We start from the raw sequence: 15,582 nt of genomic DNA, 5'->3' as shown, positions 1-15,582 counted from the left end.
GCATACCCGACTAAATGCACCTGTACCTAACTATTTACTACAGAATATATACATTAGGATTGGGGTGTAAAATCCCAAACACCCCCTCGGAAACTGTGCACATTTGGATTATCGAGCGACATGTACACGAAAGAAGAATGAACAACAGGTGTTACCAAACACACACGAAACAAAACCTTCGACAGGCGGTGCTGAACTCAAGGATGCACATTAACGGCGGGAGCCTGCATGTGAGATGTTACATATTCCTAAACAGGTGCCTGTTTTAAAAAGGTTACCGCTTCGTGAGCCACTGCACGGGTGGTAAATGTGTTCTGTGTTCTCAGACATGTTTGTGCTGATTTGTGAGTCTCTGCACGAACCTTTTGTCTGGGTGGCCACGGACACGTGTGCCTTCCAGACCCATCAAACCGTGATGTGCGCGTAGTCTGCGCTCTGCTCCTGCAGGTGGTTGGGCCGCGCGGCGCCGCCAGTTGGTCGGTACGTTCTCAGGCGCAGCACGGGAGCGAGCCCCTGAGAAATTGGGTGGGAAGTTTATCTAGTGCGCGCGCCTTTCCATTCGGGGACCCTGAGCGCCTTCTGCCCCCACCCACCTACCGTTCATTTTAATCCCCGCCGCGCGCTGTGGGCGGGAAAAACTGACGAGAGGAGAGGAAGGAGGAGAAAGGCGGGGGAGATACATAAATATAATTTTGTGCGCTCCGTCAAACTGCTGCCAGAGCCAAGGCGGAATGGAATGATAACCAACTGGCAGTAGCTGGAATTCCCGAAACGAACGCGAGAAGGAGGAAAACAATTTGGCGCTGCCGTGAACAGGTACCTCAGATTGTGCGAGGATAAGAACCAACAGCAGAGACGGCATCTACGAAGGGTAGAGAAGAGTTCGTGTGTGCTGAGGAGATGGCGGCGAAGCTCGAACTCATACTGGGTGCTGCTCCTTAAAGAGATTCGAGCGGACAGAAGCTGGACCAGAAGCTTGAAAAGGGAACAAGAAACCTGTAGCTCTCACATAAATGATGAACGGACAAGCTGACATGGAAAAAGGAGCTCTGAAATTGGGGAGAATGACAGGGTTTGGTGGACTTTAAAAAGTGAAGAGGACAATTCACCAAACATCTCGAGAGGATTCTTGACTTTGGGACAGAAGAAACAGCAGTTTGTGAGGTGGAAGGACGTGCTTTGGAAGAGGAGCGTGCAGAGGGCGGAGGTGGCGGGCGCCCTGGCCCTGAAGAGGAGGAGGGGACGCTGTCGCGTCTTCTCCTCACCCTGCCCGCCACCTCACCTGTATGGACGAACACCTCCACCTCCTGCGCTCGCCACCGCCCTCATCCACCCATCACCGTGCCGACAGCAACCTGGTGAACCCAGGCTACAGCGCAGAACCCGAGGACGCACTCATGACAGTACTGGCCTGCGAGGGTATGCTGGAGGAGGACTCAGGTCTATCTGCACCAGGGCCACCACTGCCACCAGAGGGGCGCGAATGCTGTGAGAGGGTGGTGGTTAATATCTCAGGGCTGCGGTTTGAAACTCAGCTGCGCACTTTAGCGCAGTTCCCGGACACTCTGCTTGGTGATCCCAAGAAGCGAATGCGCTACTTTGACCCACTGCGCAATGAGTACTTCTTTGACCGCAACAGGCCAAGTTTTGATGCAATCCTGTACTATTATCAATCTGGGGGGCGCATTCGGCGGCCTGTCAATGTGCCCATTGACATCTTCTCGGAGGAGATACGCTTCTATCAGCTGGGTGAGGAGGCCATGGAGAAGTTCCGCGAGGATGAGGGCTTTATCCGTGAAGAGGAGCGCCCATTACCTGCTCGCCTCTTCCAGCGCCAGGTCTGGCTTCTCTTTGAGTACCCCGAAAGCTCTGGTCCAGCGCGGGGTATTGCCATTGTGTCTGTGCTTGTCATCCTTATCTCCATTGTCATTTTTTGTCTTGAGACATTACCTGAGTTCCGTGATGACAAGGAATACAATGGGCCACTGGTGCTGTCAGCCTTTGCGGGCAACGGCACAAGCTTAGCAGTCACCAGCTCCTTCACTGACCCTTTCTTTGTGGTGGAGACACTGTGCATCATCTGGTTCTCCTTTGAGCTGCTTGTGCGCTTCTTTGCATGCCCAAGCAAGGCCACCTTCTCCCGCAACATCATGAACATCATTGACATTGTTGCCATCATTCCTTATTTCATCACCCTAGGAACTGAGCTTGCTGAACGGCAGGGCAATGGACAGCAAGCCATGTCACTGGCCATTCTACGGGTCATCCGACTGGTGAGAGTCTTCCGCATTTTTAAACTGTCACGCCACTCCAAAGGACTACAGATCTTGGGCCAGACACTGAAGGCTAGCATGCGGGAGCTCGGCCTACTTATCTTTTTCCTTTTCATTGGTGTGATACTCTTCTCTAGTGCTGTCTACTTTGCTGAGGCTGATGACCCCAAATCTGGTTTCAACAGCATCCCAGATGCCTTCTGGTGGGCAGTGGTGACCATGACTACAGTAGGTTATGGTGATATGCACCCAGTCACCATTGGCGGAAAGATTGTTGGCTCCCTATGTGCCATTGCAGGAGTCCTAACCATTGCTCTCCCTGTACCTGTTATTGTGTCCAACTTCAACTACTTCTACCACCGTGAGACGGAGGGTGAGGAGCAGGCTCAATATCTGCATGTGGGCAGCTGTCAGCACCTCTCCTCTACTGAAGACCTCCGAAAGGCTCGTAGTAACTCATTGCTTAGCAAAGCTGATTACATGGTGATTGAGGAAGGCATGCCTCCTGGTGCCTTCAAGCACAGCACCCCATTTAGAGCAGCCAACTGCACAGTTGTTGGCAATCCTGGCCCCATTGGAGTAAAAAAAATCTTCACTGATGTGTAACAATGGGGTGCACATGAAACAGTGACGGTTATTCAGGCTGCAAGGGCCAGCACCATCAGTATTTCGCCAATGACATCACTACTGGCATCTGTAGTATCACCCATCGAGTGACAGCACCATGAGCATCTGTGGAATCTCCTGAGGCAGCACCACCCCCATCTATGCCATCATTGTTCGAGGGTGTCTTTGTATACAGTATTTACAGCATCTTCTGCAAGAGCCTGCCTCATGAGCATCTATAAGATCGGCCTGAAGAGGTAGTACCACTGGCATCATTAGCATCATAGCTTAAAGGGCCAATGGCATGAACATGTATATCTCTCTGAGAGGCAGTACCAGTGACTCTAGAGTCGTATCACACTCCAGAAAAACACATCTGGCAATTTAAGCACAAGGTCATAGGAAGCATCCCTGGCATGTATACAAAATCCTGTCAGAATTTAAAACATAAGCATCTAGAAACCGTACCATCGATCAGTGCATATAACACTGGTGGTTTCAATGGTTTCTGAATCTGACAAGGTTCTAAACATCTATAGTACCATCTGAAAGCACCACAGACACCCATAGCACGTAGCACGTACCTCCACCACTTGTGTTTACAGTATTACGACCTGATTAAGTGACTGCCACCTGGATCTACCTGCACACTGCCCAAGGCTACAGTCTAAATCTCCTATCTTTCTGTTTTCTACATCCATTTACAGAAACCACATAGATGCCTCCCAAAAGGAGCAGACCCTCTTCTTTTTGTATGCTGTACTTGCACCAGAGTACCCACCCACACACACACACACGTACTCACTCTTCTTCCTAACTACTTCAAGGTTATGGTGTCCCACCTTTCTACGTTTGTGCTATCTCTGGGGAACTCCTCGCTGCTAGTGACTCCTGTTCACTCCTTAACTTCATCTAGATCACTGAGTCCTTATGGCTGCTTACAATGTCATCTGTGCTACTCAATGACATGTACTGCTCTGACATCAAAATCTACACTAGCAGAATGCAATTGCCATTCTTAATGCAGCATCTATGCTAGTGGATCACACCACCTTCGCTGATGACAGTGGTAGGACAAGTGGATTCCATACCCTGCTTTGCAAATGTCTACTTAATTTTCAAATGCTTACTACATACCCTCAGTCCACGTTTGTGCATTCTCAGCTTTCTCATATTTATTGACTGGGGCACAGAGTAGCACAGTGTGATTAAGAGCGTAAGCTGTGATAAAACCCAGATTTCCTAGATCCAATGAGCCAATTTAGTTAATTGGATCAAATCTCATTCTGGCTAGTTGTGAAGGCAATGTTTGGGATACAAGATCCTAATCACTTTTTTTAACATTTGGTCTAGGGGATCCCATTAATTGGTCTGAGCCTAACATCCAAGGTAGTGTTTCTCACTGCTCAAAATGCAACATCTGCACTAATAAACTCACCGTCCTGACAATAACATCTTGATTTATGGGTCCCAGCCACTGTTTTGATTGTAACATCCGAAAAAGTGAATCTCACTGCAATAAAGGAAATACCTGATTTAGGGGGACTAACTCACTGCTCTAAGAATAACATCTGCGCTTATCAGCCTCAGTCACTACGCTGAGGGCATCTTCTGGTCTATTATGAGCTAACCCACCTCCCTCTGTGAACGTGCCTTGGGCACATTACACTTTGTGGCTTCTGGAGCAGTGAGGCCGTTTAGTTGAACGGCGGATGCATCTGTAGGTAGCTTTACAAATAGAACACACACGTCAACGATACTTCTTTTTACTGTGCGATATTGTGCGTGATCAAACTTAAATTTGGATTTAGATCATTTCTGCAATTCACCACCTTCCTAAAATTGAACTGCATCCCACATTACTTAATTTGGATTTTAAAAGTAAGCAATGGCTGGTGTCTTCTCCTCCCTCTTAAGAAAACCCGGTATTTCTGTATAAAAAAATGTCTCTTTCCATCGAAATGTCATTGGAGACGAGGATGTCACGGTACCGGTTGGTGAAAACGACGTTGAGCGTGGAGGGGACAGGATAATTGTTGTTTTTACGATGTACTAGCCATTCAAGCAAATGTATGTTTGTTTTATTCTAATCGGAGAAAGGATTTGTGTGGAGTCCGAGGTCGACAACCCAGAAGTGCCAAACGTCCATAAGAAAATCCAGCACAGAAGAGACACTCGCGGATCATTCTCTTCATTTATAATGCACCAACCCAGAGCGACTGTCCACATATTCCAAGATTAAACTGGTGCAAACGCCTCTCATCGGAAGTTACTAATTCTGATCTGGGTGATGCAGTTCCCATAGCAACTCTAGTTTCCCGGGAAACCCAAAAAACGTTGTCATGGCATCCCTGGCAGTTGCCACAGTAACCTTCCAGATGGTTCCCATTTGTGTGAGCAGAGAAAAGCCACTGGCACAGAGCAGTGAAATCTAATCCACCGAGATTTGCAAAACTAAACGTTGGCAACATGAATTATTTATCCGTATGGGACGGAGAATGAAGTAAAGGGTCGTGCACAGCCAACGACCAAAATTAAAAAGCGTAGCTTCATTATTCTCCTTGTAACACATTGATCTATACAATGCTTTCGAGAAAATATTCGGCAAAACACTAAATTCACTTATACCCATCCAATTACAATAACCTGTTCGCTGGACTAGAATATATTTTTTTTCGAAAACTGCAGATTCAGCCAACCCGTGCACTTTATTACAATCAACGTGACAGCAGAAGACTTTCCACTGTCACTGAAAAAAAAACTACAATACATTCCAAGAGAAGCGCTTTTAGTTGTGTGAAACTAAAAAATGCTGCACGCACCAGCGGGGTCATTTGTACAGTGGCATTATCGCCTCTTTTCTAGGAAAAACACAGTTGCAGAAGCGCGAAATCCAAGGACGAAGCATATGAGAAAAAAAAGTCTGGCCGCATCTTCCTACAAGAAGATTTAATGCAACTCATAAACGAGGTAAGTGTGATTGCTGCATAACACCAACACATATTATTTAGACAGTGTAAACCTGATCTCTTATGGACCATTTCTTGTATTATAATGACTGCGAGCAGAGGTGCGCTACCCGCATATCTGATTCTTATGAAGCACAAACACATTTTGTGTGAAAGCAAGAACAGAGTGTTTTCATGTGAGCTTTCGCACTCTGAGTGGTAATTTATGCAATTGCCATGTCATCTTAATCTACATTGTTTTTTATTTCCAGGTTTTGAGCATGCCTTTTTCTCTCCTTAGTTTAAGCATTAGATGTTTCTTATAATTCGGGTTCATCTGCGTTCTATAATAAAATGTCAATTTTGTAAAATATTGTGAAACGTCCCACACTTCGTTGCATTCTGCAAAACAACAACTTACTGACGATTCCCTTTTCACCACTTGCATTCATCAAGTGAAATGTTTGGGGTAAAATATGGTATCTTTGAGCTTGCCTAACGGAGAAACAGCATGTCACAAAAAGTTACAAGACCATACATACAGCGCCACAAACCAGCTGCCTATGGCATGTTTTGAATTTAGTAGCGATTTGCCATTTCTGAAATGAATACATATTTGGCAGTACTTTGACCATTAATGTATGCGTTGCTTTGTGCTCCGTGATTCGAAATACACCTGGTCTCACTAGTTCCTACCTACCATATAAATTCAATCGAGTACAGTGCTGCCTTTATTCGATTTTAAAATGGACACTGGATTTTAAATACGTGTGAGCTGTGATTCACTAGGTTACTGTAGACAACTTACCCTTGACGGACATTTTTGTATTGATAGTCACAGGATCACGTGCAATTTTCACCAAAATGTTGACAATTTACGTCATGTACGTTTCCATTGGTTCGTTATTGTACTTAGGACCTTAACCACCATATTCAGTATGTGTTATATCAGGGCACCAGCAAACCGTTTTTACACAATCCGAACACTTTATATAATGCATCTCTCCTAGTCTGTGACTAGTCCGTAGTTTCCTGCATGCAAGTATTGTACATCACACCAGTCAGTATTGTGTTTCCATCACCAGACTTTAATGGGAAATCACTTTAATTTATTCTAACAAAATGAACACAGTTTTTAGAAGACACTTGCCGTCTCGCTTTTCCCTTTTAACGACGGTGCAAACAGGAGATGTTACTGTTACCCGAGTCGATTCAATTCAATTTATCAGTCTTGGAAGAATGAGAGTCTGAGCCAGCCATGCTGGTATTCAGACGTGTGACTGACAATTAACATCGAATTGGCAACTTCAAATGATTACATATCGAGATGTAACCCAGTGTTATTCATTCCCCACTAGCCTCGATTATGTATGCAAACTGTGACGGTGTTGCGAAACCCCTTAAACAATTCGGTATCACGACCAGCCCTTGGGCCAGTCAGTATTCCATAGGACCAGTATCCCACCGACCCACGTGCCTGTAATGTTCATTTCTGCCATGAAGATTTCTGCAACGAAAATCTAGTCATATTGTGTAGTATTTATTCCAGAATTGCGCAAATTCCAATAGCCAACGAGCGGTGCCTATACTTCCATCATCTAGTATTCTGTTGCTTTCCTCATTCAGTATTGTCTCTGGTCCCTGCTAGCCAGTACTCTGCATCCTCCGTCAGCTGGTATTGTCTAAGTGCCATTTTGCAGCATTGTTCTATATCCATATTAGGAAGTATTGTCATCCAAAGTAGTGCAAGAGCCCATCTGCCAATTTTGTAAGACACCCGGTCTAGCCAGTGGGAGAAGCACGTGCACCTGTCAGTATTTTGCAGCCTCCACTAACCTGTATCATTCAGTCCCACACCCGTCAGTATTGTGCAGCTGTCTAGGGGTTAACGTTGCGTTGAACCCCCCCTCAAACCAATATGTTCCATCATCCTTATTATGATATTGTGCAGCCACATCAGTAAGTATTTTGACATGTCTTGCTAGACAATATTTTTCATTATTCATTATTTGGCAGTATTACACTTCATTCCATCAACAAGGATTACGCACCATTCCATGGGATGTCATTATGTATAACTACAACCAACCAGTATTGCACAAACTCCTCCATCAGCGAGTATAATGTGGCTCATGCCACACTGGGCAGTATTACCCACTATTTAGGATCCAATCAACTTCTACTGAACCACACCTTATTAGCTAGTACAGCCACTATTGTGCAATATCCCCAACAGCCAAAATTGTGCTGAAGTTCATCATACAATATTCTTCATCCCCCCTCTCCAGACAACATTGTTCAATATCTTTATCTGCCAAATTTTAGCAGCCAACTCACTAGGCAGTTACCATTTAACAGCACTCCAATGAGGCAGTCGTTTGTGGCACTCCCCCATCAACATATACTGCGCAATTCCAATCAGCAAGTGCTGTGCATTACCTACTCTTTTGGCGGCCATCATCAACATCTACTGTGCAGTTCCAACCAGTAAGTCATGTGCATCACCTACTTTTTTGGGGCTACACTCTGAACCCCCTGTGCTACACTGCATTGTTCAAAGCCCCAATATGCTAGGATTATGAAGGCACCCATCACCAAGTATTGTGTACCCCTCCAAAAAAACAGTACTATGAAGTTCACCTTAGCGATTATAATAAGTACCTATTGATTAATGTAGCTTCCCACCTCCCATTACTGTTTAAATAAGTGCCCCCAAACCACCACCAGTGTCCAGCCCCAACAGTCAGCAGTGTGCAACACTTACTGAAAGCCAAGCTACTATTGTTTAGCTCCCCAACAAGCCAGTCTTGTGTATGGAATGTACCAAAATATGATTTCTCATCTTTATCTTTTTACAGTCAAGTCTTCTGATAGCTTTCTCAAACTGAATTTGTACAATTAATTGTAAAGAAATATTGTATAACAATTAGAAAAAAAAATCAACAAATTTGACTGTGACAATGTGGATTATGAGTTGGTGGGGATGTGAGTCCTCAACAAGTAATAATGTCACAATTCTGCACCAGGTCCAGTTAGGTCTCAATAACTTAAAATTGAGCTCAACTTTTGGCAGCTGTAGCAAACAGGCTTAACTTCAGAGAAATATGTAAAACATTTATCAATACCAAAACAGTTGAGAGTAGAAAACACAACATAATAAAAATCCCATCCCAGTTTTTAAAAATAGAGTAAGATTTAATGACCAAATAGACACACAAACAACAGGCAAATGACGTAGGGAACTGAAGATATGTTTTTTTCAAAGTTTTAGATGTTTCTAGTCCAAAAAGTATAAAGCACCAACTGTAGGTATCTGGTCATGCTAGACCAGGTCAAAGTTAAAAGCTAAGGCTGACTGCAGTGGAGTGCAAGTTGGACACGGGGACTAGGTACATCCCAGTGAAAAGTTCTCCTTCTGAGAAAGCTATCTTTCTGCAGAAAAATTCTTGTTGACAAGGTCACTGGCAGGTCAGGGTGCAGGCTGGACTTGTAGAGGGTCTAATGAACAGTGGCTGACTGAACCGCAGGACCTCAGTGGGAGCCTTGGCTCCGGCGGGAAGTTTGAGGCTTCCGAATTAGAAGGCAAGAAAAGTTAGAGCAGGCAAAGTCTGAAGCCGGGGTCCAGGAAGTAATCAGCATAGACAGGGTGCTGCTTAGCGTTGGCCTTTTACTCATAGATTTTCAACCCACAGAAACCCCATCCCTTTGTATTTCCCTGTGCCCATGTATCACAGTCTGTTGGGACAAGAATGTCTCCCAGATGGTAAACTGGTGTGTACCTCTACCCTTCCCTACCCTCAGAGCGGTTACTTGTCTATTGTACATGCCCTGGGTGCATCGTATAAAGCAGTGGTGGCAGCATACTATGTTTTGTGAAACAGTAACGTGACCAGACCTATTTCTCTGTGACAAGGAGGGGTGAGCCTACTGGCTTTCCTTATGTACTGCTCTTCCGTAATGAGAACCACCAGAAGTCTTCACTGACATCCCATGTGCATGTCGCATGCATGTGTGCACAGTGAAAGAGTAGCATATGTATGGACTCTGTGTGGTATTTGTCGGAGTACTGGAGCCTGTGGAACCCACTGTGAATGTCACTGCTTTAGCATGGCACAGGATGGGGGATGAGAATTACTCCCCCCAGACAGTGGAAGTGTATTTCCTGCATTTCTGTAGATGGAAAGTAGAGACCCAGACACTGAGGTGAGGAGGGTGGAGACAAGGTTCAATTTTGAAATTCAATGAGGCCTTTTTAGCATGGAGTATTATTATTATTATTATTATTATTGCTTCCAGATCATTGCCATTTGGTAAAGGTACAGGTAAGGGGTGGGAGTGCAATTTCTGTTGTTTAAAATGAAGACATTTCTAGGCAAGGCCTGTTCATTTGTTTGTCTCTAATCACACCTTCAGGAAAGCTGATGTCTGCCTGATGCAAAATATCACACAGTTCGTTGTGCTCTTGAAATTACCTACTAATTCTAATGAGAGTCACCGCCTTTCAAAAATACACTTTCTGAGAAACAGCTAAAAAATGACATTTGAAGGAGAACTACTCTAATAGACTCTGGATCCAATTTCCCCATCTGGAAACTGTGAATAAAAGTGGTATCCATACCACCTTACTTTGTTCTAGTTTTATGTTCTTCGCATCCAAAAAAGAGAGTGCTCCACAATCCTCAAATAACTTTTTTTGTGACCAGGGCTGGTGTCTGCATGACAACCAGTTTCCCAGAGGGGAGGGGAATATCAACTGAAGCCTGAACTTTCTGCTGGAGTAGCTGAGGGTCTACCTAATGCCTAGATGCCTACCTGCCTGATGAGAGAGGGAAGGAGAGTGTTTGGCCCTGCAGGAGGAGAGGCTATCCAGGAGTAGAAGCTCTGCTGACTGCCCTAGCAAGAGAAGCCAGAGGCCCCCTGTCTCTTTGAGTGGTTATTATGTGAGCATTTGTGAGCACCACTGTGTTATCTGGTAGTCTATGTGGGTCTGAGATCTGCTGATGCTGAAGAGGAGGACCCATGTAGCTGCTGAAGCAGGAACTCAGTCATCCTAAATTGCTATAACTGCAAAAGACACATCACTACTGATACTGCAGTGCCTGCGTACCGGTTTGCCACAAGTCAAGAGGAATGCAACAGATACATGATTCTGCTGATGCATAGAAAGGAGACATGAGCTGTGCCCACTGCATCACTAGATCTGTAACAGTCATCAAGCAGGTAAAGCAGGGCTTAGCCCATAAACAGAACAAGGGATTAAAAGCATGGAGAGTAATCTGGAGCAAGGAACTGGTGTGTCCCAATGAATGTCTGGGGTGCGGACCTTTGATCTTTCTTGTGCATCTAACTAAAGGAGTAAATGTAGATCCCCACCCAGGTATTGCTGCATGGACTGGTAAACGTGCAGCAAGAAAAGCAACAGTTGCGGCCCAAAACTCCCAAATGTTGGTATTTTTGCAGTAGGCAAAATATATGCCTTCCACAAAAATGTCACTTGCCAGTGGTCTGTCACTGCTTGAGACTCTAACAAGTCACAATCTGTGACCTCACAGAGCTCCAGCTCCATGGAACAGGAGACTTCCTGGTAGCAAAGAGTGCAGTTTGCAATCTAGAAATTATTTTCTCTTCACAACTAAATAACCTACTTTCCTGTCAGTGCATATGGCAGCAGGGTGTTTGAGGCACAGGAAGTAGAAAGAGGATAGTGCCAGACGATCCTTTGGGAAGGGGGAGGACCAATAATTCATGGAAGGAGGGGTGCACAAGAAACGAGAGGGAGTGGAGGAGCCCACAGGCAGCAGAGGATGGCAGGACAAAGGATAAAGGAGACAAGTGCCAGTGAGACAAGGCTTGGGAGACACAAGGATGTGGAGAGAGTAGAGTCAGGCGACACAGTGTAATGAGTGGGACATGATTGAAAGGTCCAAAGGCATAGTAGCTCGGTCCTCAGGAGGCAGAGTGCTACATGATGGAGAGGTTACAATAGATAAAGAATAGAGAAATTAATTTTTTTGCTGGCACTTTTTGTAAAAACTGTAGAATTTTTGCAGATGTTACCATTTCAAGGCTTGGATTGCAAATCACCAACTTTTGAAATCATGGGGCAGGCGAGACATACATAGAAGCCATTTGCACATGTGCATCATGTGCATAATTGATGCTTATACCGATATAACCCTGGAGGACCACAGGCATTTGAATTTTCATAGCATTGGGAGACGGTAGCAAGCGGGCTAGAGCACCCGGCTGAAGACTGTAATTTAGAGACACTGTAACAGTGATTTCTATTGAAATGTGTAGCATTTTGTTTTGCTGTGAGATTGAAGTACTTTCACTTGTAAAAACCCCACCCACTGGCTCCTAAACTGCAAAATAATTGACCTCACCAACAGCTTATCATAACACTTTCTGGACCTTCGGAAGAACCCACAAGAAGTTAGCAGAATATTTTATCATCAAGACAGAGGATATCTATTTGGACTTTCCCTCTGATGCTTCTGATGCAAGGCTAGATGACTCAGCAATGCCTGCGGTCAGAAGCCCTATGCCGGCACTCAACTCATTCCCTCTCTGTCTGCCTGAGCTGCTTACCCTCTGCAGCCAAGTTTTACTGCAGCGCTTCCAAGACATTGGCATAGATGGGGTGGCACTGGCTTGGTTTGAGACTTTTTGATGTGCACGCTCCTTCTTGGTCATTTCCCACCTACTGTTCATAACACCGCACTCTTCACCATGGTGTTCCCCAGCAGTCTTCATTGAGCCTTACCTTGTCCAACATTTATATTCAACCACTGGCACAGGTTACCAAATCTACCAGGATCATGCTGATTTCCTACACTGACAATAATCAACTTGCGCTTTCCTTCACAGATAATCCTGTGCTCGACCGGGCTAACTGCCAAAGAGGACTGCTAGCTGTCACGGAGTGGATGAATGCCAATTGCCTTCACTTGAATGCAAATTAAACAAAATTACTTATACTGGGAAAATATACCCACTCTTGGAGTGCCCACTGGTGGCCCTCCTTCCTCAGGTCCCTTCCTATACCTAAATCCTCCAACAGAAATGTAGGTGTCTTCATGGACTGCAGCCTGGCCTTTGACGCCCAAGCCAAAATGGATGTGGGCACCTGTTTCAGGCTCTTGAGAAGCCTCAAACCTGTTCTCGTTTATTTTAACCCTAGCACCTTACAACCATTATTCATGGAGTAATTTAGTCCTGGTTAGATTACTGCATTATCCTGTATCTAGGAACCAACAAGTCAGTTATCAAAAGACTTCAACTGGCCCAAAATGCTGCAGCCAGGCTGCTCTTTTCCCCTCCTGAAACTTTGCTCTGCCTCTGGTCTACTTCATAAACTGCATTGGCTCCCAGTGGAGAACTGCATCCACTTTAAAATCTTGTGTGTTGTTCATAAGATTTTCAGGGGACCCCTATCCTGTCCATTCTTATAATACCTTATCTACCCTCCTGCTCCTTACGTTTAGCGGATCTCAATTTGGCCACTGTCCCTCGAGTTAGGACAGTAAGAGCGGGAGGCTGCTCTTCTGTGCCAAGGCCCCTGTTGTCTAGAACTTGCTACCACATTCTATCAGGAATACTGAGCACCACCTGCGTTTCAAGAAAAACTTGGAGACATGACTCTCTTCCACCTCCTCTTTTCCCCCCTCTGTCAGCTAGCAGATGCAGTACAATTATCCCCTAGGTCCAGCGCTGGGAAGCTCCGTAGTTGGAGCTGCGATGCAGTTTAAAAACACTATAACATAACTAAACTTGCTGTCTGGAACCTGCAAGGAGACCCGAAGGGCTAGACCTGCTTCCACTTGTACCCAGGAAAAAGAAGTGGACTCCAAGGATCATCTGGCTGCCCTCGTGTGGTTACAGGTGCATCAAAAGTTGTGAGATGCCTTTTCTTGGAGTGACCAGTTGCAACTAGAAGAGGACTACATCCTCATGGTGGCCTCTGCTCAAGTAACTCATGATGGACTTATGCTGAATCCTCTGAAACATTTAGACTTATAAAAAGTTTGCCCTTCCAGACCTTTGGAGGACCAGGACGATCCATCCAAGTCAATCCACCAAGGATAGACCTCGCTGGGCAAGAAAATTAGGTTGTTTCCACTATGAGTGTTGCGCCGCTTGAACATCCAGCTCAGTGCTGCTTTGTAAGATCACCAAAGCAAGGAATTGTTTATGTCTACATAGAAAAGCCAGAAGCAATGCATCACATTCCTCCATCCTGCAAGGAAGGAGTTTTAATGAGTTGTATCACATTCAGCAACAATGCTCAGTGGAAATGTATATTACTGTAACTGGTTGTGGAGACCACATGGTGGATACTCATGCAGAGTACCACTTTCACAGACTTCTACATCAGAGAACCTATGGTCCTTTACAATCCTTTACAGTTTTATTGTAAACAGTAACTACATAATCTTAAGACCATCTATACTCTTAGATCACAATAAAAAAGACCCATAAAGACAGGCTGGAGAAATGTCAATTTGCAAATGTCCTACTTGATTCCTCCAAGTAGGAACCTTCCAGGCTCTCCATTCACAGGGCAGAAGTCAAATAGGTTCACCCCTTTATGATGGAAAGGCAGCAAAACACGAGTTTCACTAGTTCTTTAGTATCGTTCTAGGCTCAAATATTTAGTGCAGACATGGAGATACTTTTTTCTCACTGTCCTGCATCAGGCTGGCACGAATCCTTCAGTATAGCAGGCAGATAAAGCTTCTTTTCTTCATTAAATGGCTCCCTGTTGGGGATGGGTTAAGCTGGAATTTTAAAAGGTAAAACCAGCTAGTTATTAGCGATGACCTTAGCAATTCAGATTAACATCCTTGGCTTTCCCCTACAATGTTCTGCATCAGTGTGAACCAAGTCTTAATATAGAGTTATTAGTTCGGGTGAAAATATATTGGACAGTCTCTTTGATTACAGAAACTCTCGTGGTGGATTCCTTTTATCGTTATGCATTGCTCTCCCAGTTTCCAAGTGTCCCTGGGCCAGTTTAGTTACGCATACCAAGAATAAATGGAAATCTCCATGACACAATTCTCCATCTGCTCTACACTTCTTTGACGGGGATTGGTTTGTTTCTGATCCCCCCAGCTCTAACACCAAGGGTGCTGTAATAACTATTAAGGGACAGACATGGCCTGCAATGCCTAAGCAACCTGAGGTAACATGAATTCCAGTCAAAGTTATAGATGTCTGTTGTTATGCATTGAGCTAAGCTAAGGCAACATACATGTAATATTCCTGGTGTATTAGAAGCATTGTAGGTAATCAAAATCACACATTTAACATTCCTGAAGTAGTAGACGCTCCATAGGAAATCAAAATCACACATTTAATAATCATGAAGTAGTAGACGCAGAATAGTCATTCCTAATCTAACATCGTTGACCTTAACATACAGTAATACATGTACCTCGTGAATTTGGTATTGAAAATTCTTTCCTATTAAGAAGTATCCTAATTAAATTGTATGCACTGGGAATATGCTATGGAGCCTTGTTGCAGATCACATTCACTTTCTAAAATAGCATTTTAAAGAGCAAGTGTGAAAGTAGGTGGAAGAGAGGCCCTGAGCTTTCTTTCACAGTTATGTTTTTGCTGTGGTTTCTTGCTTCTGCATAGACCATTGAAGCTAAGTAAAAAAATGCAAAGAGAACAAGATATTGATAGAGGTATGGCTACTTCTTATCTTTACTTCTTATCACCAGTGATATCACAAGGTTCAATCC

The 15,582-nt window shown here is 44.6% G+C and overlaps 1 protein-coding gene across 2 annotated transcripts in view; it reads left to right on the top strand.

Annotated features, from left to right (window-relative positions):
• The first annotated feature begins 630 nt into the window (after positions 1-630).
• LOC138300086 (potassium voltage-gated channel subfamily A member 3-like) overlaps positions 631-15,582 on the top strand; it is a 226,043-nt gene continuing 211,091 nt past the window's right edge. The window contains exon 1 of one of the 2 annotated variants that reach the window (XM_069238973.1): positions 631-5,849. In XM_069238973.1, coding sequence (XP_069095074.1) covers positions 1,287-2,879 — 1,593 coding nt within the window. In that variant the 5' untranslated portion in view covers positions 631-1,286 and the 3' untranslated portion in view covers positions 2,880-5,849. The remainder of the gene's footprint in view (positions 5,850-15,582) is intronic. The other variant, XM_069238972.1, reaches the window with a different exon arrangement.

This window comes from Pleurodeles waltl, chromosome 6, assembly GCF_031143425.1.
Source record: "Pleurodeles waltl isolate 20211129_DDA chromosome 6, aPleWal1.hap1.20221129, whole genome shotgun sequence".
Lineage (NCBI taxonomy): Eukaryota > Metazoa > Chordata > Amphibia > Caudata > Salamandridae > Pleurodeles > Pleurodeles waltl.
The sequence above is the reverse complement of the archived record's forward strand: the minus strand, read 5'-3'. Positions and strand labels throughout refer to the sequence as shown.